The sequence below is a fragment of the Spea bombifrons genome, chromosome 1 (assembly GCF_027358695.1).
Source record: "Spea bombifrons isolate aSpeBom1 chromosome 1, aSpeBom1.2.pri, whole genome shotgun sequence".
NCBI classification, from domain to species: Eukaryota; Metazoa; Chordata; class Amphibia; order Anura; family Pelobatidae; genus Spea; species Spea bombifrons.
Genome location: NC_071087.1, coordinates 57,923,072 through 57,947,136, shown reverse-complemented (window position 1 = coordinate 57,947,136; position 24,065 = coordinate 57,923,072). Strand labels below are relative to the sequence as shown.

Genomic DNA, 24,065 nt, shown 5'->3' with positions numbered 1-24,065 from the left:
TGTATTATTTCAAGGCTCATTTGATTTAATTATAAAATATATATATAGAAGAATTGAAAAAAAAATGTATAAAAATATTTATGCAGTCGGAAGAAGCAAAAAAAAAAAAAAACATTTTTAGGAGGTATTTTTAATTTCAGCAAGTTTTGTTACTTGTTGCATGACTATTAACACAGCTGACTTTTTGTGTCAGTGCAATGTATATTTTTTGTGTCCTGTTATTAACTTGTACACCCTTATACACACAGCCTTTTATTTGTACAGCAGCAGAAATTGTTTGAGAATAATGGTTTAGCTTGGAGCGTGGACTTTTGTACTGTATTGCAGAATCATGTATCTGTTTTTTTGGTGGTTAAATGTACAAGGTCTGAGAGAATTACTATCTAGCGTGCAATCTGTAATATCTGAATGTTCATTGTATATCTGTTTCAAATGCAAAAATAGTAGAGTAACACAATTTAAAATACATTACTAAAATGCAATAGGTCAGGTACTTAAGTTATTTTTTTTCCATTACAAATAAATACCTGCTATTTACCACCAAAACAATTTGTCATGTCTTTTTTTGGTGTAAAATTGTTGCCTTTTTGTAACATATATGGTGTATCTGTATTTTTTATTTCTATGTATAATTTTTTTTATTTGGAATTGGTAAATTACACAAATGTCCAGTACTCAAAGGTGTGCATTTTCTCTAACAAATCTGGGAACTCCCTTGGGTGAGCTTCCCTGACCTCTTCCCTATCTTCTAGAGGTTTGGCTGCGATAAGATTCCTTCTTGGCCTTTAAAGCTGCATGCAGTAGAATAGACAGAAGAAATCTGTACAGAGTGTGAAGAGAGCACCCAGAGATTCTGGTTAAATCTCGACACGTTCTTAGGTATGGTGATGTGCCTGGACAGGGCCAGATTATACATTAGACATACTAAGCAAGCCCTGGGGACTCTCCTTGCTTTAGAAACTCGAGTATCTCTAAAAACTGCAGGGAACTGCGACACCATCTCCCTTTGCATTCTCACTCACCCTGATCCTCACTGTGACGACATACTTGTTTTTACTTTTCTCCTTTTCACCCCCTCCACCCCTTCACAGTCTGCATTTCACCTTCTCTTCTCTCATCCCCCGCTCAACTCATGCCGTTCTGTCCTTTCTTCAACCTTTTCCCATTGCTAACCAATCTGGAGGGAAGGCAAACCCATCCCTACAAACCTAGATGCGGTAGCTTCTGTGACCATGTGATACCCCAATGGCGTCCACCTCAGCCATGCCATTCCACACAGAGCGTTTGTGGATGTAATCAAGCTTACCTGAAGCCTTTACTCATTACAAACTCATACTCCATTATTTCCTATACCTCTGTTGTCCATCCCCCCCAAACGTATTTTGTTTAATTATTCTCCTCCCTCTCCCATAATTAACAAAAGATAGACGAGACGAGCACGTTTGCAATTCACTTAATTTTTATCAGCAATCCAACGTCAAATAGTGCAACGGTCCGTACAGGATCAAGATAATGGTTGGCAAACAAGTCCAGGCGATGCATGTTTTGTGCCTTAATCTGGCGCTTACTCATAAACCAATCATCAAATAATCTATTAGTTTGTGAGTAAGCACCAGATTAAGGCACAAAACATGCAATGCCTGGACAAAACACAAAGCTTGCACTTGTTTTCCACCAATTATCATGTCCCTGTATGGACTGTTGTGCTATTTGGTGTTGCCACTGTTGGATTGCAAATAAAAAAAATAAGTAGATTGCCACTATGTTCGTCTAATCTATCTTTTGTCAAATATATCTGAAGCGCTTCGGAAGGATGCACCAAGAGCTTTTCACCAATCCCGCTGGGTGAGCCAGAATGAACTTGCTAATATTTCTTTCAGCCTGTAGGGGCAGCACAGGATACTTTTGTTATCCCTCTCCCATCAGTCCTGTCATCTTTAGTGAGGTTTCTGATGTCCTCTTACCTCATCACTTGCCCACTTGACCCTGTTGCCTCACATATCCTACAGTCTCTGGTGTCCTTATACCAACTCTTACCAATCTCTTTAACCTCTCACGTACCACCAGTGTATTCAGATCCCTCTTCAAACATGCTATCAGTTCTCTCATTTTAAAGAAACCTTACCTTGAGCCTACATCCCTCTGAAACCCTTCTCCTCCCTGGCCTCCAAATTGCTGGTATGCTTAAAATATAATAGATTATGTAATTTTCTTTCATTCCCTCTGCTTGAACATCTACAATCTAGATTTCATCCACAGCGCTCCACCGAGAGCCCTCGCCAAAATTACTAATGATCTCTTTGCTATAAAAGAAGAGATCAATTGTCCCTGCTTATACACTTAAGACTTCCCTGCAGCCTTTGATACCGTTGACCACTCACTTCTTCTGCAAATCCTTCATTCTTCAAGTCTCTAGGGCCTTTACTCTTCTCCATTTACACTTCTTCCCTTAAATTTCATTGGTTTACAATACCACCTTTATGTGGACAATACCCTAATCTGCATTTCCTCTCCTGACCTTTCGCTATCTCTTCTAACTCGCCTCACCAGATGTCTTTCTGCAATTGCATCATGGACATCATGACATCCCATTACCTGAAGCTCACCATCATCAAGACTGAGCTCATGGTTATTCCACCACACTCTCTGTCCACAATTACTGACATCTCTGTCATTGCTCACAACTCCATCCAACAGATTTGTTTGCTGCCTTTGGTGTCACACTGAACTCTTCATCCCTCACGCCCAGTCACTCACCAAATCACTTCAAGTGAGCAACAAATCTTGAATTTGTCCTTTAACCAACATGGTAATCCGCTCCCTTGTGATATCCCATCTGAATTATTATAACGCCTTACAAAATGGACTCTCTCCACCACCTTTCCCCACTCCAATCCATCCTGAACACTGCTGCCAGACTTAATTTTCCATTCCTTCCACTCTTCGTCTGCTGCTCACAGTGCCAGTCACTCCATTGGCCCCCAATACCTCCCAGACACTCAGCATCCCCCTATTTCTCACAAGTTGCACTGCTTCTTTGGAATTCTCTACCCAGTTCTATCAGACTTTCTCCCTCTTAATCTCTAAAAACCCATCTTTTAAGGTAAGCATACAACATTCCTTCCTAATGCCCTCCAACCAGCATGCCAAAGAAACCATCTACCACGGCCACCTGCAAGATCAACAAATCTCCATATCTCTCTCTCACTGAAGCAGTACTCTCCAACTGTTCCACTTCCCTCTCAGCTACCAAGTAAGAGGTGGCTGTTCCACTTGCTCTTCTTTTTCTGTACTAGTATGCTTTAATGTCTGTAAACATAGATAAATGTAATAAAATGGTAATGCAGATGTGACATCTCCGATCCTGCCCCAGGTGCCAAGAACCCTTATTATGGCTATGAACAACTTAAAACTTATTAGTGTAATTTAATATTTTTTTTTGATGAGTAAATGATGTAATATTTTACGTGTGTTATATTTTTGCTGTGTTATCCACTATTATAAAAAAAATCAATTGTAAACAATGTCTCTTCGTTTACACAGACATCACAGCGTATTGACGTCAATAAAATTTATTTCAATATAAACTCAAATTATAATTAAAAAAAATAATAATCACTTAGCATGACATGCTAATCCGACATGGGGGTGAACAAAATAAAATAAACGTACTTCAAAATGGTTGGCATGTTTCAGTTTAAAAATATCTATTTAGATCACATTAAATACATTACTACAACAAACCGATGTGCTTTAATGTTTATTGAGCTCAAACTGAACTTGAATTCTGTTCATTTTGTCCTAGATAACATATCACTAGACATTTTTTTTTAAATTGTAAACTCAAAAATAACAACATTTCAGTATTACTTGTAGTGCTGTTTTAATTCATGGCCTTTGCCCAACATTGAACATTGCAGTTTGTTTTCTTCCAGCAGAGCTATGTTGGATATCCAAGTACTGCTAATAGGTAATAAAAAGGGATGAGGTTACTTGAGGTCAAGCTATTATTTTTAATGGCTGGCATCTGGCTAGTTAATCAATCTTTTAGTTAATGTGTACGTGACAAAAACAAGTTTGATACATTCTTCTAGCAGACATGAAAGCAAATGTGTGATATCAACTACTACCATAGTGAATATGTAATAAGCATATTGTGCCACAGGGTCAAAACATGAATGAATGAAGGACAGAGTTAAATATTCAATTTTCAATTCCATTTATAAAATGCACATATTATACTCTATACAGTCACAGTATGAGGACTAATTTATGGATGTAGGGGGTAATTTGGTGATGTTCTGCATTTAAACTTTTTCTTGTCTTGGTGAATATACCGTACTTTATTGCAATTATGTTAGTACACATTTTCTTTTATATGCATTTAATCCAATAGTTTCAACAGGTTCCTTATAAAAGTTCCAATCTATTCGCACATTACTCAAAAGCTCAAAAATGTAACTGCAAACTGATCAATAAACACACAATGCTAAAGATAATATATGTATGTATATATATATATATATATATATATATATATATATATATATATATATATATATTATTGACATACACACAATTTAATGAAGGGGAGGAATATAATGAAAAGTGCATTTGAATACAAATATCCATCCCTCAAAGGATTTTTTTTTTAACCCCCGAACAGTGATTAACTCTTAACAGGTTAATTTGTACCACTCAGAGTTCTGCCTTCGATAGTTTTGTATTTTTAATTTTACAAATTATAAATAAACTCTATCTGCATATTTGTTGCATGTTCTGTAGCTGCCTACTATTCTTCAAAAACTCCCTTTACAATTAAAATACAGATGGTGCTGTAGAAATCTATAATACAAAAGAAATTATATATATATTTATTTGCAGGTTGTGAGTGATAGCATCCAATTTCAGTTTCTGCAAACCAAACTATTCAGCAAAGTTAAAAACCACTTGGTATAGGTTGTAAGATCAGTAGCCACAAATCTATAAAAATCTTTAGGTATAAAAGAAAAAAATTACCCAAAGCCTTTTGTAAAAGAGTCCTTCTGAGTGCCAGGATCCTATTCTTTGATGGACTTACATATTACTGCATGTTTATCTATATATATTTATATATATATATTTAAAACTAATTAAAGATAATGCCTTTTCTTGGGTGTTTCTGTACAGGTGCTGTTGTAGCTCTATATTTTATATACAGCTCATTAACAAAATATTCTCTAGACATTACCCTTAGAATGGACTAATTAAAGGTTATCAAACTTCATTGACCACATCAAATAATATGATGCCAATTTAAATTAATAATAATAAAAAAAAAAAAAAAGCAATTCCCTTAAATCCATTGTGTGCGGGAAGACATAGTCAATGTAGTTCCTTCATGTAGTTGATATTCCTGCCATTCTGGAAACACGAGACTAAGGAACAAAGGATTCAAGCCTTTGGTTGCATGCTTTGGAGTCTATATGCATTATCTTTCATACAGTCTAAATATCAGTCATGTGGGTTTAGTTATAGGTCAGGAACAGCTGCTTGGATGAGCCCTTTCTCAATCAAATAAGCCTTCAAGGTCTTGTAGATGTTGATCTGTTGTTCAGGTTGTAAAACAAGTAGCTGCTGCAGAACTTTGCTTGGGTTAGGACCCCTGTGGATGGTTAAGCAAGGGAAAATAAATAAGCAGGCAACGTGGCAATTTCCATAAGTTAAACACTAATATGCATAGGTCTTACAAATGAACTCAATGTGGATTTCCTTACCTTATAAAACTTGTGATGTACACATGGACAAAGGTAGCCATTAAGTACTGACAGTCAAAACGATCCATGATACCTCCGTGCCCAGGAATAGTATCAGCAAAGTCCTAATAAATGTCATAGGGTCAATAAGTGGAATAATTTTGGGCAATGCATTTCTTGGAAAATAAGACAAGAAAAATAAAGCACATTCACAAATTGCTGTTTGCAGGAGATACCAGTTACAGGCCTCTACTACAATGTCCTACTGTAAATCCTAGGATCAAACGGCAACATTTTCCCAATGAAGAGATGTATTACTTACAATTGAGCTTCCACTAGGGTTTCACATTATTAAGCTAGTATGTATGAAACAAAAACAACTAGGGAGAGTAAATAAGTAGTTCTAAAGCTGTAGCAATGCTCAGAAAAATTACAGCGCTGCCAGATGCATCATGAGGCAAAGGGTGGACCGCTACCTGTTACTTCTATATTAGATGGATAACACTGCAAATGCTGAAAGACTGCTGAGACTTTATTAACAATGATTTTTACCTGTTTTTCTAGAAACCTGCTCTTACCAAACATACAGAAGCATACAGGATGAGGCACACAAGGTTATGTGTTTATAAATCTGTCCAAATGACAACTCTCTTAAGCTTACCTTAATTTTGAAGGCTCTCTTAAAGCCACTGGCAAAGAAGCCACCAAATGGTCCAATCAAGGATCCAAAGGTCGACAGTGCAATACTGTGAATCTGGAATGGGTACATCCTTACAGTCTAGCAAAAAAAAAACATTAACAAAGTTATGTTGGGTCCATCTAAAAATGATTCCTGTGTGAAAGAATGGTGTCAATAACTCACAGAGCCCTTCATTCATTAGCCTAAAAATATGTTTGATCAATTAAGGCCTATGTCACATAAAACCTACTGCCATGTACAGTACAGGTGTGTGCCATAACTGCAGTATTTTGAGGCTATAACAGGCACTGCATACTCAAACGGATGTTTCAAGAACTCTAATGTCACTGATCTCACTATTTTGCATTAGAGACCTCTAAACGTGGGCAGACAATGGTCCTGTAGAATGAATTCTACAATTATAAGCAGAATCAGCAAACAATATGTAATGGAATAATTACATACATTACAGAACTGCTCAGGTATGTGAGGGACAGAGGGTTTCGCATGGGTTTTATTGACAATCATTCCACCATCTAATCTAAAACGCTCACCTTTCCAAGGACAACTTGCAGAAATGGAGGAACAGAGTAACTGTGGATTCTGAAGATGTCAGACGGCTCACACTCAGCGGAGAAGCTGTTTGTTTCACCGTTATATTCCAGAGGACACACAAAATACTGAAACTGTGCCAAGATGTAGGCAAACTGCAAACAATGGAACACATTAACCAGTGGGATATATATTTAAATATTTAGTAAACCCTTCTCAATTTCTATTACCCTAGATTTTGAGATCTCATAGGTTCCGTGGACATCGTTACGAGGACTAGAATATAAGATTTCAAACAGGGTCTTAATTTGAGTACTTACAATAAATCCAAATACGACGGTCAGGAAGAAGCCTCCAATAAACCCTTCCCAGGTCTTTTTTGGAGACAACTGTTTGGAGACATAAAACGAAGCACTTTTTCAACTTCCTAAAAAATTGCATTAGATTCCACACTTTTACTTAACATAATTAGGAATTTCACCAATAAATCATTTAACCATTTCATATCCATAAGTGGTGTCGGGCACCTGATAGACTGATGTCAGCACATACAGGCTTTTTAAATAGACACACATATCTTTTTGTTTTCCTTGTCGAGTGGACATGACTGAAATAAAAGATGTCTGGCAGTAATTTGTTAGCAGAGATGATTCTTTTAGAAAGGAAACCTGTATGGTCCATCTAACCCTGATCTCAGTGATACCTAAGCACTTGTTCATTGGCAGTGTTTGTAACTATGACTTAAGCTCTGTTTTCTGCTATGTGAAGGACAGGTAAAAAGTTCAAACCCCACTCACGGTCTACCAATCAAGTAGTACCCGATACGGCAAAAAAAAGTGTTGAAGAGATCTGCTTAGCTTACATGCGACAATGCGATCATCACAACATAACTCCCTGGGCTGTATCTATGGATTCCAAGTTTCTGTACCCAGTGGCTACAAATCACTTAAACCTTATACTCTACAAGGTTCATGAATGAGATTCTTCATTGCCCACACAGTTAAACTGTGCCTTCTTAATTCATGGGACACAAATGTGGATGAGGCCCAGAAACAAAAGACCTTGTACAAGGACCTCCCTGGAACACTTGACAAGTAAGAGGGTCACCTCCTCTCATCATAACCCCTACGTACCTTAATTAATGGAGTCCTGCCAAAAAAGAACCCAAACAGGTAGGCCATTATATCATTGCAGATAACAATGCATGCTGGAACTAAAAACCTAAAAGAAATGAAGATCCATGTCAGACAGATATATATAGATTGCACATGATAGAGCATCAATTACAAGTGCTTATCTCATAGAAGATTGACAGTAGATAAAAATCCAGCCCATGTAGGCCGTCACCTTAAGACAACATTAAGAAGAAACTCTCCTAAACGCCGCACATTAGGCATTTAAATGCACTCAAGTGAAGATTGATGTACATAAATGTATTTATCTGTGCCCTTCAAACTATTCTCAATATAAATCCAACCTCTTCACAACTTAACTAAAAACTTAAAACATTTTTTGTGAAGGAAAAAGAAATACCGGTATTACTCAAGTTCTAAAATGTGAGCCCTGCTTAAAAAAATGAAAGACTCTTATGTTTCTTAGGTTGCCCAAGCTTATCTCTAGGGATTCCTGAAAATCCCATACATTTAATTGGATCCACAATACAAATAATTCTCATTAAAACACTATTTTTTTCAACTATCAAGAGAAATTGTCAAATTATCAGGAACATACAAGAAACAGCCAATTTCTTGTATACATTGTACTGCCAATACACTGTTTCTTGCTGCATGCTTACACCTGTTTGGTAGGCCTCGTATTATACATTTGTATTATTTGAGCCTGTGACTAGCTTAGCGCACCGACATTTTTTCTTTTCCCTGTTTGCACATATTTGAGTTTGTTGGCTCCTCATCAGTCTGGTTGCAGCTTGCTGTCCAGGGGTTAATAGGGAGGAGGTTTAATTGCACCTCCCCCAACACATTAATAAGGTTTTGGTAGAAGTATAAACTGCTTTGTGTGTCCACTATGTAGGAGGTGAGAGTAGGATCTCACCCTATTGAGAGTGTGCCTTGACGTGGCGGGTGAGCTTAATTATGCTTTGGCCAATTCATATAACCAAAACCTCTCATTTATATTATGTTTATATATTTGTTGCCAACTTTATTAGGGTAAGAAGCTCAAATGCTTTTGGGTAAGATCCTTTTTAAATATTATACTAGAAACGCTTTTTATACGGACTTGTCACAGACATTAAAGTTGGAGGTTAAGAAAAAAAAATACAAAGTAGAGCTTCCAATTATATTGTAAGGTTCCATAGGTAAGATTTTCAAGTTTGCAAACCGACTCCAGTGTACTTTGATCATGGGAGTGATTGCTCCTTTCTGTAGCAGCTGTAATCTATACTGAACAAAGTTTAGGTATCAGAGCAAATCAGGTTCTGTTTTGGCACCTGACATATGAAGCTGAGCTCTGTAATTGTTTTTTTTTTCTTCTTTCCACGCATGGTTGGCACAGACCTTTACCTCCTTTGTATCAAGTACACACTACTAAATGTCAAGCAATGACTGTACAATGAAATGTGAGGAGTGGTGTTGGCGGTCTGCGCTCTATAGTGATATCACCCACAATACTTTCCGGTTTATGTGGAACAGTCTCGGTTTTTAAGGCACTGCTCCACAGACCTGCCCTACTGTCCCACTGTGCTGAAAAAGTACAGATCTCAATCTCAGCTGTACATGGCCACCTTAGTCTACCAGCTCATCTGGGCTGGTGAATTAGGTGAAGGTTCCTGCTCCTACCCCCACCTCGTCACGCATTATTTATTTATATTTTTTTTGAAAATTTTATATTTCTATTGTATTTACAGTATATTCCGGTGTATAAGACTACTTTTTAACCCATGAAAATCTTCTCAAGTCGGGGGTTGTCTTATACGCCGGGTACTTACTGAGCCGGAGAATCACGATTCCCCACGAAGCCACGTATCTCTAGGGGAGGGGCGAGCGGAGAAGCCGCCTCTCCTGGGCCAGTCTTCATGGCCGCGCCGAGGTAGGTGCAATATCGTGATCTCCCCAACTAGCCCTGATCAGCGGGTGCCCGATGAGCAGGGCTGGTTGGGGAGATCACGACCTCCCTCTAACTAGCCCAACATTAGGGAGCTCGAGGTCTGGCACTTCAGACCTCGGCTTCCGTGCTCCCTAATCAGTACGCGCCGGCTATTGATACCGAGCGCAGGGATGACGTCATGTCCCGGCGCTCGGCATCAATTGCTGGCGCGTAGTGATGAGGGATCAGTAAAGCAGAGGTCTGAAATGACAGACCTCACGCTCCCACAATTGGATGGAAGATAGAAGATGAGAAAGGTAAGAGATGGGGAGAAAGTGTAAGTGCAGTGTATATATGTGTGTGTAAGGTCAGTGTATGGCCAGGTGTGTGTAAGAGCAGTGTAGGTATTTGTGTGTTTGTAAGCTGGTGTGTTATATATATATGTATGTGTGTGTGTGTGTGTGTGTGTGTGTGTGTGTTTGTGTGTGTGTGTGGTGAGGGCAGTGTATAAATGTGTATGTATGGACAGGCGTATGTTAGTATGTGTAGATATAGTATATATATGTGTGTGTGTGTGTGTATGGGCAGTGTATGTGTATGGACAGGTGTGTGTAAGGGCAGTGTATGTGTATATGTGTGTTTGTAAGCTGGTGTGTACGTGTATGTGTGTGTAAAGGAAGGGTTGTGTGAGGGCAGTGTATGTCTATACATGTGTGTGAGGACAGGTATCCATGTTAGGGAGAGCTGACCCACCCAATCCAAGCAGACGTTGTATACAACAACCAGACAATCACCGGTAAGGTACATCGCTTGCCGTGATTGGCTGGTTGTTGTATGCTGGGTAGAGGGGTAGTTTTATACGGTGAGTATAGCCCAACTGAAAAAGTTGGGGGTCATCTTATACGCCTAGTCGTCTTATACACCGGAAAACCCGGTACTTTCATACTGTGGTTGTAGACAAAGTTAAAAAAAAATAAGACTAACTTGTCAAAAGTTTCCACAGTTTAAACATATGTTACTTTTTAGTTTTTTCTAAGCTCCCACAAGCTAAGAGTGGAATTCGGATTAATCCCTTCATACATTTGCATTGGAAGAAGACAGCGATGGCTGGACTATCCCTTTAATGACTAGCATTAGCCAAGCAAGTATGAGGACAAGAAAAATGATTTTAACATATTAAAAAAAAAAAAAAGTGTTCGGCTACTAACAACAAAAAACACTAATCACTTAACACTTTCTTACAGTTTTTTTTTTACTTAAGCATTAATTCACCAAATTATACAGTCTGCAGGCAATCTGGCCTTTTTCAACTCATTGATTACCGTATTTGCTCGATTATAAGACGACCCTGATTATAAGACGACCCCCCAAAATCTGAATATTAACTTAGGAAAAAAAGAAAAAGCCTGAATATAAGACGACCCCAAAGGAAAAAAGTTTTACCAGTAAATGTTAATTCATGTAAACTATTTTTTTTAATAAAAGCTATGATTGAGAAAAAGATTTTTTTTGTTTTTATTTCTTGTATTTTCCAACCTGTCCCCCAGTTACGCACATCTGCCCCCAGGCTTGCCACTCCAATATGGCACTGTGGCCCATGATATGCCTTTTAACCCTCTATATGCCACTGTGCCCCATGGTATGCCTTTTGACCCCCCTATGTTCCACTCTGCCTCCAGAAATGCCTTATACCCCTATATCCCATTCTGGCATTTAGGGGGTTAAAATGCATATTATGGGGCAGAGTGGCATATAGGGAGGTATAAGGCATTTCAGGAGGCAGAGTGGCATTAAGGGAGTTAAAAGGCATTGTATAGAGCACTCTGCCTCCAGAAATGCCTTATACCCCTATATGCCACTCTGCCAATTAGGGGGTTAAAAGGCATATTATGGGGCAGAGTGGCATATAGGGAGGTATAAGGCATTTCAGGAGGCAGAGTGCTCTATTAAATGCCCCCTTAACGCCACTCCAGAAATGCCCTATGCCCATTTAACACACACACACACACACCCTATACCCCCATTTAACTAACTAACACACACACACACACACACACTCTCTCTCTCTCTCCCCCCCCCCTCTCTCACCCCCCTTCCCCTGCTCTCCCCCCTCTCTTACCGGTGCTTCCAGCCGGGGCAGCGGGTTGACGTCGCCTTCTGCTGCAGCCGGAAGGAGGTGTGGCTAGCAGCGGGGGTTTGTATGCGTCCGTCGCGTATACTTTCCCCGGCTGTCAGAGATCAGAGTTCCCCGCACCGGTGCGGCACCGGTGCGGGGAAGTCTGATCTCTGACAGTCGGGGAAGGTGTATGCGACGGACGCAGACAACCCCCGCTGCTAGCCACACCTCCTTCCGGCTGCAGCGGACGTTGTCTACGCGGATCGCGTAGACGTCAACCCGCTGCCCCGGCAACACATCAGGAAGCACCGGTAAGTGTGTATGATGGGGGGGGTCGGGTGAGATAGGAGGATCCAGGTCCCCTGCAGCGGTGCGGGGGATCTGGATCTTAGTCTCCTAATCAGACCTCTATTTGAGGTCTGATTAGAAGACGACCCCGATTAGAAGACGAGGGGTGTTTTTCAGAGCATTTGCTCTGAAAAAAACCTCGTCTTATAATCGAGCAAATACGGTATTTTGTGTAACAGAAAAAAAAAACCAAGTTAATTTCTTAAAACTTCCATTAAAATCCACAGTATTATTGGTCAGGCTGTACACAATTATGCATCCATAATGTTACATATACATGAATATGAATAAACGGCAAAATTCAACAAATAATCAGATTATGAGACCAGGGTCCTTACCAGATCATTCCATCAAACAGATTTTGGATGACTAGATGAGATTGAGTGACCGTGATCAGCAGAGTGACATGTGTCCATCCAAACTGTTAATGGGGCAACAATGTGACAGTCAGTGTCGTTATGAACAGACAATTTGATAACTTACTAAGGGGTAAAAAGTTCTCTTGTAAAATGTTCACTTTTTAATGTTAAAAAAAAAAGCAGCAGTAGAATCAAGTAGGTATCCATGGCAACAACCAATCACTATCTAATTCTGTGTCATTATTATTATGGGCAATTATATATAACCTGCAAAATGTTACATTTCTGGGAAGTATAAAAGGAATTACCATTACCATGCATTTTAGTATTGCTGATGCAATATCACTACACTCTATGCTCTTAATTTTATTGGCGTGTTCACATTATTGTGCACCTATTAATTCACACAAATGTATAGCAAGATCATTTTTACATTACCACAATAGCAATTTCGCTTGTTTTGTCCCTTTTTATGCCTTTTTTATGCCTGATCTAATCTAAACTGTATTCCTACCCCAAACAATATAGTATCCTTATAAAACAAACTATGAACCTTTCTTGCGTTCTATGTTGAAACACAAATGTCTTAAGTATTGCTTAATTGTTGGATAGTATTTTAATAGAATAATATTTTAAAGATGGCCCTGACCAAAATAATATTTTTTGTTAATTAGATATGAAAAAATAGGTAAGGCCTCCTGATGTACTCTATCACACAATTAACAGGTTTATTCTATAATGGCCGATAACATACATCCACATCCCTTAAAGTAACCACATGAGCAAAAAGTTCTAGATATCTCGTCTTGGCATTTAAAGGTTTTATATTTAAAATACGACGATACACTCAAATATAATAAATAAATATAAACCAGGAAAAAAGAAAACGAGCATTATGAAGGCGAGACTTTTCTTTGTCGCTAGAAGCTAAACAACATCGACAGTGGCCGAACAGTTTGAAACATTGATTAAAATATTGTCACATAGTATACAGCTAGCCACAGCAGGCAACAAATATTTAACCAAAAGTGGCAATATGTAAAATATTGTTCTTCAAACACAAACTGCGACATGATTTCAGTAAGCCATTAGAGCAGTATGATCTCCAGTACTTATTTGTTCATGAGCCTGCAACAACTGTGTAAAATCGTAATCGTGTAGACACCGACGGACGAAGAACATTGATTTGTCCACCCATGCACAATATATTTTGTCTATGCACATGAAACGTAAGCATCTTTCAATCCCACACGTACATGCAGCATTGCCATGGTTGCATTATTTAGTAATGAAAGATTATTAATACACACCATGTAAAATTGCAGGCGATATTGTTTCTTCACTAAGCTGATTACAAACATGCAGAAACCTGTATAACAAAAAGACAAAAACATGCAATGGCTTAACATTAAATGTGCTCTTAGTACAAAACACACACAGGATGCAGAAGACATTTACAGCAACTCATTCTACTAGTTACACCTAATTCTACATCAAAAACATCTCATTAGATATATATACATATATGCACACTAAGGGTCTTCCTGGGGCTAATTTGTTTGTGTAGTGAAAAAAAAAACACTTCTATCAATCATTACGTGAACTCTTAACACAAATAACCGTTTTCTAATCCAATCATTCAACACTCTATGGGTCCTAATCGTGGGATACTTGGGTTGGGGGATGAGGCTAAAGGTCGTGAGGTCAGATCCTAGTGAGGCATGGTCAGGACAGGACCACCTATCCACCATACCCAAGGAGCCACATTTAGGTGCAAGGTAGCCGTGCGGGCGCTGCAATGGAGGTCTGTGCTGCAACTCTTTATAACAATTAACAAATACACAATATTTATTGTTCTTACCCAACCATATGGTGGACAAAAAACGAATTTGGCAGAAATGCTGAATGTTAACTCACCTGTCTTGCGCTTACATCCCTTCTATCTACTTCTTAGCTGTGACAAAACAGCCTTTCAACAAAGGGATGCAAATTAACTGGAAGCAGTAGGTGGATTATCCATTAGCCTCACTGGGCACATGCCTAGGGCCCTTCAGCTCTGGAGGTGAGCTAATGGATGGCCTCTTGACATACCCCCACCGGCCGCATAGCAGGAGCTGCACTGCGCAGGTTATTGTAGCTGGGAGGCGGGCGTGTAGTTTGGTCATATTACATGTCACAGTTTCAGCAACTCTCACCATATGAGAGAAGAAAAGGAGCCACAAGCGTAATCTTACCTATAAGATATAATGCAAATGATATGAACCGATGGTAGCGAACGAGAAACTGCAGCAACTCCTCTCTCTGTACATAGGTTGCAAAGTAATCAGCCAAGGTCTCTCCATAGAAAAAGTAGTTAACACACAATAAGAAGTACCTGCGAAAAGAGCATTACATTTATGCTAACAACTTTCTCAACATTAAAAAAGTTTGCAACTTTGCATGTTCCCCCCCCCCATAGATGGTTGCTGAATACATCCTACTTCAAACATAAAAATGAACTGTAAAATACATTTCTAAAACCTTTTAGGTATGTTCTCGCTTGTCTATGTCAAGAGAAATGAGAGAATAGAAATTAAGAGCCAGAAATACTTTCCACATAATAGTGCCTTCATTGGAACTGCAGGTAGGGTTTTCCTAACTGAAAAGTAAGCAGTTTATAAGGTTGACACCTAAACTAGAGAAAAACATTACTCATATACCCCTCTCTTTCCATAAAAATTCTAATGTTCATGCACTATTGTTTAAAGTTCTGCAAACATCTTGTTTTTGACTACAGCCACTCAACTTAGCTGGTCTCCTTCATGGTCATCTTGCCTTTATACAATCCATCATGAATGCTGCTGCCAGGTTTATGTTCCTTACCCATTCCTCTACTAACACTTCCCCCCCTCTCAGGACTTTCCACTGGTTGCCGGTACACTTGATGATTCAAGATAAGATCTAAACCAACAAATAGCAGATCTCCTACCTACATCTCCCCACTTGTGTCAACATACACATCCAGACCCTCAACTCATCACTCATCTGATGATCCTCTGCTCTCAGCTTTACTTCTCAATCTTATAAACAAGACTCAAGCGTTGGCCTTATTGGATGAGTGGAAGACTTCCCCCAAATAATAATTTTTTACACTGGCAGGAAAAGCTATATTATATATACTGTATATAAAGTAACATTTTACAAGTCAAATATTTAATATGGAAATTAAATATTTGAAATATTGCAGCTGGACACCAGGATCGAGGTCCCTCCCATAACATAACGTATTCTTTAGTGGATCTCTGTATCTGTGTAGGAAAATTTTACAGTATATTTCTCATTTGTCAAGTTGAAACCATTTTTTTGGTTTTGTTTTTCTGACATGAGACCGTAGAAGTCACAAAAATCACTTACCAGCTCAGGGTCCTGAACCATGGAAGTTCATAGGATTTGTATACTCTGTGCCCAATGGAGATTATTTCATGGTAGCATTTCACTTGAATAGCAGATACCTACGTAACGAGAGAGAAAGGGAAGTTATTATAACTAATAATAATCAAATGCTTTGTTCAGTTGTATTCACAAAACAATCCCTGCCACAGTTGTGATCATAATTTTTTCACCTTAAATGAAAATGGGGGTGTGCTTCTACATTTACTATATGGTTATACAGCTCCCAGTAGTCCAGAAACCCCAGTGTCTAACCCAGCTAGTGAAACCAGCTGGCCTAATATCCAGTTAATCAGATTGCTTTTGTAAGCACAGTGTCCAACATGGCGACTGTGTATTCAGAAAATGAGTGGAGGGTGTTTCATGGACAGGGTGTGACCAGATGTCACACCATCATATTTGTTTCTTGGTGCTCGAATTATGAAAGTTGCTAAGTTTGTGGGCACACATTAGCACTCAACTTATAACAGACCAAGCGACTGATTCAAAGGATAAACGTTTCACAGAGAACACACAATAGCCTTTGTAAGAAATCATTTTTATACTCTTATTTTGTTCTGCACATTTTAGGCCTGAATGCAACTTGAGTGCTAGGAACATATGGTATCAATTAAGTGACGTAGCTTAGAGGGTCTTGGAATGCCGGTGTATCATATTACTGTTCCAATAGGATTCCGTTACGTATACCCGAACCAAATGTAAAGGGGTATAAATTGGCATGACTACAAGGACAAGCTCTCTTTCCACGCTCTCATCTTCATCTCACCAAGATACTAAGCCTACAGTACCTTTTATCAACATTTGTTCCAGCATTGGTATTGTATGAATTGATAATTTGTCATCGAATAAACCTAATTAATAGACTTTGAAGCTGTGGTCTTGATTGCTGTTTGATCACTGGAGAAGCTTAGATATTCAAGACAAAGAATATTCTAACAAATTGACGAGCCAGCCAGTCTTTAGTCAGTTTTCTACGGCGAGCCTTTACTGCACGTTTGTTTTTTACTTTTCCTCTTCCGACAAAGGGGGGATAGTGTGCAGTTGTCTGAAGAGATCAAAGAGATCCTCTGACTAAAAACAAAAAAACCTAGCAGTGTGATCAGAAGAAAGTGTAATTCGACACTACCAGACCATTACCAGACCACGTGGTGAGAAGGAAGAGCATTCCAGAACCGTGCATCGTCCTGAGAGCAGATTGAGCAAGCAACTGATCTACGGTAAGTATGGATTTTGTTAATACTTTGTCTTCCGGAAGTAAACTTGAATTTACGTTTGTTCCTTATACGGCTAGTGATTCAGCTTTGTGGCATGATTTATGGCGTCAATGTGAAGATGCAAATAAGAAGATAGACAAAAAGATATTTTCTGGGAATAAGGATAAACACAAGTTGAGGAATGTAATGAAAATGATAAAGATTTTTAATACATTACTTGCTGGTGGTGATGATCTGACTAATAATGATGTTAGTCAAAGTAATTCACAGAGTAGTGACATGGTTAAAAATGAGATGCACAATGTGTGTGCAATAGAAAGGGAATGTCCTAAATGTGATTTATTAACTGAAGAGATTTCTGATTTGTCGGATTGCTTAGAAATTAAGAATTTGTTAATTACAAAATTGCAGAAAGATTTGAAACAAGTTTGTGTAATTACAAGGGGAGATACACAAAGACACAGCTTAATTCCAGAAAATGTAGAGGATGAACCAGAGGTCAGTTCAGAACAGGAACTGCAAAGGAAGAAGCTTAGAAATAAGGCGGCAAAACTAAAATTACAGATTCAAAGCGAATTAATGAAATTACTTAAAGAAATACCGCCGTATAATTCTAATTTGGATGCATTTGGTAATGCAGATGTATTTGAATCGAATACAGAGAAGCATAATTTGAATAATGAACTAAGAAACAGATTATTTAAAATTTGGTTACCTACGTACATGAGTAGAAGGTTAGTAGCTCCAATAAGTTCTCCTATAGTGGAGGATGATAAAATCATCCATGGAACAGATAAGGATAGACTCCAACAGTTGATTAAGTTTACAACTGGAAATGAAAATCCAACACTTGACATACTAGAAAACCTGAAACCTACAATTTCAGAGGATCCATTTTCTTTCTTGTTAAGATTTGAGCAGGCTTACAGATTAGTTTTTAACATTTCTGATGATGAATGTCCTGCCTCTATGATTCAAGTTTTTGTTAAAAAGTTTAACTACCTGGATCCTACTAGCATAGCAATTGCTTCGGATATGCAAACACTTGAGGATGCTGCTGCATTTATTGATAAAATCAGGAGAGAATGCAGACATGAAGGGGTTAAAATGAATGCGTCTGTAGTTAACATGGTTAATAGCAAGGATATAGGTAGAAAGGAGAGACCACATTTAATTCACCCCCCTTCTCCCCCTCAGGAATTTAAACATACCCAGATGCAGAATCCCAGGGGACACAGGTTTTGGAATAAAGAGTCTTTTCACTGTTTCTATTGCAAGAAACTGGGACATTTTAAAAGACAATGTCGCAAATTTCTCTATAATAAAAAATTAAAAGAGCAAAGAAAATCAAATGGATTTGTTTACAGTTCAGATCCAAATGTATATACTAACAGGGCTGTAACACCTCAAAGAGATTTACTTTACACTCCAATGATCAGGCAAATCAGGGAGCTTGAAGTTAATAAAGAAGATTTACCTAATACAGGAACTACACAAGAATATGTTTGTTGTAAGTGTCGTGAGAGTTATAATACGTAGATATATGTTGATTCAGTATATAGGGAGCTAGTATAGCAATTAACTCTAATTCATACTGTATCCCTGCACTCTGTCTTCTATGAAGATGTTTTGAATAAATTAATTTATTTATAAGGAAACCTATATGAATAACATCAGATGTGTTATATGTTAACGTTTTGTGTTTTGTTTTATTCTGTAAGTTAAGATCCTGTAATGTTATATGTTGTATATGTTAAGCTGCAACTACATAGTGTCCATCATTTGCAGAAGTACAAGTTAGGGATATTTCCTTTCTTGCTTCTCAGGTTGATTCAAAACCTTAATTTAGTTCATGAGAACAGGGTTTTGCGTCATGACTAAAAAGGATTACTATGTATTGTATTGTATTGATCAAATATGTTTTTCCGTAATCAATTCAAGTATTAATTATTTAGTATTGTCCATATTCTTAAATTCATCTCATGATCCAAATTCATGTGTTATAATTTGCTATTTGGTTATTTTATAAAATGATGCAGTCTTTAATGTTAATCATTTTAAACAAGTTCTTAAGAATCATTAGAACATTACATCATGTTTTATAGTGAGGTGCTACAATAATAAAGGTTTTGTATCAGCTAAGATTTTGATGCTGCATATCTGTTGTGTTTTTTAGGTTGTATGTAAGAATCGAATGGACAATGCAAATCATTAAAAAGTCCATCATGGCAAAGATACCTGACATTCAAGAAGAGACAATCCTTTTTGTTTCTAGCAGTTCTGACGGTGACCATACTGATGATTGACGGTTCTAAGGAAGATCTACAGAGTTAAGAAGATCTACAGATTTGACAACCAATGTATAGCCAATTTAACAATACTCAAGGGTTCCCAGACATAATTAAGAAGAAAAGAGAAATTGATGATTTCAATGGTCATGTGTGTTTTGGTGTAATGAAAGGGTACTTATCAGTATGTAACATTAGAATTAACTTTACTAGACAAAGTAATGTAAGGTTAAATGTTACGATAGGGCCTAAACATTTATTTAGTTGGACTAAAGGGACTTACACACAAGATGATAAATTTGGGTTCTGGGAACATATCATAAACAGAGTAGTTTTATTGAGTATAGTAATAGGATGCAGTGATAATGTATGTGAAGGTACATGTTTAATACCTATGGCAGATAAAGAAGAAACATTATTCCCTATGAGAGTATTGGGAATACCTGTCAGTAGTACACAATTATTATTTTATAAATTAGAGTATCCTGATTTTGTTTTTTCCACAGATATGTCAGAACCGGAACAGTTAGACTTGTCTGCATGTTTACATTTTGTGTCCAAAATTATTTGTTACAGAAATTATGGTAAAATCATCTGTTGGTTCCGCTATCACCAATGTTTTGTTACATCCATTATTGTTTTATTTGTGTCTTTCATATGTATTATTTTTCCAATATGTTTATTATGGAGAATAAGAAAATCGTATTTAACTATTCAAGAAAAGATAAAGCAAGGAGAGATGATATTAAGGGAAACTTTAAGACGTAGGATGCATCAGTCTTCCACAGATTCTTTTTTATAATATTATCGTCTACATATCTTCCTGCACTCACTGAATGTGATACGAATGTGATACAAATGTTGTATGAATGGACAGCAAACATTTATTTATGGTACATAACCATAAACAGGGGGAAATGTAAGAAATCATTTTTATACTCTTATTTTGTTCTGCACATTTTAGGCCTGAATGCAACTTGAGTGCTAGGAACATATGGTATCAATTAAGTGACGTAGCTTAGAGGGTCTTGGAATGCCGGTGTATCATATTACTGTTCCAATAGGATTCCGTTACGTATACCCGAACCAAATGTAAAGGGGTATAAATTGGCATGACTACAAGGACAAGCTCTCTTTCCACGCTCTCATCTTCATCTCACCAAGATACTAAGCCTACAGTACCTTTTATCAACATTTGTTCCAGCATTGGTATTGTATGAATTGATAATTTGTCATCGAATAAACCTAATTAATAGACTTTGAAGCTGTGGTCTTGATTGCTGTTTGATCACTGGAGAAGCTTAGATATTCAAGACAAAGAATATTCTAACAGCCTTAAAGCAGGAGTCCATTCCATACAAAAGCCTGCTAACAGCAGGATTAAAAGCAATCATGATGTCGAATTTAGGGTTTACAATATCTGATAATGGTAGCTGCTCTTAAAAAAAGCCAACTTGGAGAAGGTTAATGCTAAATGACCAACCGACAGCCTGTGGTTCATGTCATATTAACACTGACCTTCTAGGGCACTCTGACACCCCGCTATAATGACAATCATAGCGTATTTTATAGGATCATAATGTGCATGTTTCATGTACAAAGGGGTTACTGTTTATTAGCAAAATGCTTACGCAGGGCAGTCAGTAGGACTGTTCCAGGTTTCACCCCTAATACCACCACCACCACCACTACTATCACTACTACTACTACTATTTACAAATATAGTCCCATGTGTCCGCTATAGGTGAACACAGCCATGGGAATAGGCTATGAAAAACTGCACAGCTCTACTTGTCAACACTGTCTTCAGGACAAACTACACGAACAAAGCACATACTGTGGAAACACATGCCATTTGTGCGCACATGAAGCAAATTAGAAATCCTGCACTGTTGGGTGTGTTTTAAGCAAAGAATCGAGGCCCTGTACTATACTTTGAACTAAATGAGAAAAACATCATCATCCATGAGCTGTGTTTCCCTACATTGCAGATTCATTTATGTGGCACTAATGAAATGTACTATTGGAAATATATAATTATATATATATATATATATATATATATATATATATATATATATATATATATATATATATATACGCGCACACACACACACGCACGTGTGAGTGCTTTTTTTGTAAAGATATATGGTATGTGCCTTTAAAAAAAGGGAAAATTGTATTTTCCTGTGGTAGTAAAAAATATGTATGTAATACTCGTCACAAAAAGTTTAAATTGTAGCTTTATAATTTTTTTCCGTTTCACACAAGTACTCAAGTTCTCAAGTTATTTGTAAAGCTAGTTCTTAAGGGCTGGAAGCCTCTCAGAGATTGCAACATACCGTACTCGGGTAAGTATGGTACCAAACCTTCTACGCAAGCCTCGTATTGTTGTCAGAACAGCAAAACATATCTGCATTTGTGACAATATTATGCCATCATCTACTGCATTTCTCATGCCGGCTTAGGATGGTATCTCCCCTAAGTGTCCGAAGGCCTGCTAGGAAAAGCATTACACAACTGTGGCGAACACTGCGTTTACGGCTTGTAATTCACACCGGAAAACCAACTAAGGTATACCAATGAAAATGTTCCTGCTTCACGTAACAAAAACCTACTTAGCATGCATTACAAGGTTACCTTCAGATATCCACAGAAAAAAAGGGAGGAAGTTCCCCTTTATTATCTTCTACTGCTTCTTGCAAAGCATGCACTTCTGATGAAACTTATCTGTGTTGCCTTAGACAACCTTTGATAATGGAGTTCTCAGGTTAATAAATGTTTGTAACACCAGCTACCATAATTAACGTATGGTCTCCATCTTTTTAAATCACCTATATATTATTTTTTCCTGATTCTCAACGCAGAGAATTTCTGTGATTTTATGTGACTTTTTTTTTATATATTACACAAGATTAAGCTTTTATGAAATCCTCGACGTGATTGCCTTTTCAATTTAGGGACAGTCTTTGTTTGCTGTGTTTCAGCTACCTAAAAACTTTTACCCCTGGAGTCACATCTCTTAGGGATGCGTTAAAATAGGGGATAACAGAAATCAGTGCCAAAGAAGATAAATACTTAAGATTACGTTTGCAAACTTACCAAAAGTATCAGCATGATTGGCCCCATGTAAATGAGCAAAAAAAACAATGATATCATCGATAAACTAAAGATCCCACGGATCCACCAGTTTTTCCACCTGCAAAATACAAAAGTCCACATACATATATATGTATAAAGAAATATGATCAAATATGATAACATAAGAACTCCAGATTTCAAGTTTACTACTTTATGATACAGAACGAGAAAACATTCTTGTGAAGATATTGCTACCAAATTACCTTGAAGACAGACCAGACAGAACCCCTTTGAGGACCTTTGGAGTGCTGTCAGATGAGGGAGGGACATCTGGGGCCTCAGATGGAGTGTTGGCCTCTCCTTCCACAAACTTGTCATCTACGACTGGTTCCTGTTGGGAAAAATGAAGAACAAGATGATATCAATAAGATCAACTAGGTGGTGGGATGTGACTCCATACCCAACATGAAGCAACAGAACATATTCAATATTTATTATAGGTAATTTTTACAGCATCTCAGTATTATTAAATAAGCGTATCAAATAATTAAGATTCTAAAGGTAAAAAGGAATCACTTTACACAAATCCTGAAAATATACATGAGATTAAATACTTGAAGATCATTAGTGTTTAGAAGATAAAAATGTGGAAGTGGACAAGAAAGCCTCCCACTGGAAAACTTTGCCCAATGACACAACGTTGCTTAGACCCATAAAAAGTGTTGATGAGGCTGTAGTAATCACATGATTTGGTAAATTAAATATAAGTGGACTAAACAAATAGGGGGGAAACAGAAGGAAGTGCTAATGAGGTAGGAAGGTAATGAACATGCTGCCAAACTGAAAATGTTAGGGGGAAGGTGAAAATTAGGGGGTATATTAACCTGTGGAGAAAGGAAATACATGGCTTGATTTTTCCCTTAAACGTTAAAAAATGTAATATTAATTATATGAACAAATAGCCCTGAGGACCACATCCTTGTACACTTGCCAACGTATTACACAGGGAAGTTACACTATGACTCTAAGCACTTGCAGCTAAAAACTAGAATTTGGCTGACTCAGTAAGTAAAAATAATAGTGTTTGCTATTGTGGGCAGGTGTTAACATGTTCCACATTTTGATTACTGGCTGGGAAATAAAGTATAAACAGGCTTACGAAATCAATACACGTTTCATCATAGCAAGTACTCTTTTACATGCTGGGAGCTCCAGGTCG

The 24,065-nt window shown here is 37.7% G+C and overlaps 1 protein-coding gene and 1 long non-coding RNA gene across 2 annotated transcripts in view; one reads left to right on the top strand and one right to left on the bottom strand.

Moving 5' to 3' along the window:
- Positions 1 to 5,493: 5,493 nt before the first annotated feature.
- Positions 5,494 to 24,065, bottom strand: part of CDS1 (CDP-diacylglycerol synthase 1) — a 29,762-nt gene continuing 11,190 nt past the window's right edge. The window contains exons 2-13 of the mRNA XM_053461735.1: positions 23,110 to 23,237; positions 22,868 to 22,964; positions 16,228 to 16,325; positions 15,069 to 15,208; positions 14,145 to 14,203; positions 12,814 to 12,896; positions 8,100 to 8,187; positions 7,287 to 7,355; positions 6,969 to 7,121; positions 6,397 to 6,513; positions 5,757 to 5,860; positions 5,494 to 5,644 (exon numbers count right to left, since the gene is read on the bottom strand). Of these exons, the coding sequence (XP_053317710.1) occupies positions 5,512 to 5,644; positions 5,757 to 5,860; positions 6,397 to 6,513; positions 6,969 to 7,121; positions 7,287 to 7,355; positions 8,100 to 8,187; positions 12,814 to 12,896; positions 14,145 to 14,203; positions 15,069 to 15,208; positions 16,228 to 16,325; positions 22,868 to 22,964; positions 23,110 to 23,237 (1,269 nt within the window). The 3' untranslated portion in view covers positions 5,494 to 5,511. The remainder of the gene's footprint in view (positions 5,645 to 5,756; positions 5,861 to 6,396; positions 6,514 to 6,968; positions 7,122 to 7,286; positions 7,356 to 8,099; positions 8,188 to 12,813; positions 12,897 to 14,144; positions 14,204 to 15,068; positions 15,209 to 16,227; positions 16,326 to 22,867; positions 22,965 to 23,109; positions 23,238 to 24,065) is intronic.
- Positions 16,818 to 19,903, top strand: LOC128489354 (uncharacterized). The gene is made up of 2 exons (XR_008353907.1): positions 16,818 to 17,480; positions 19,654 to 19,903. It is a non-coding gene; the product is annotated as an uncharacterized LOC128489354 (long non-coding RNA).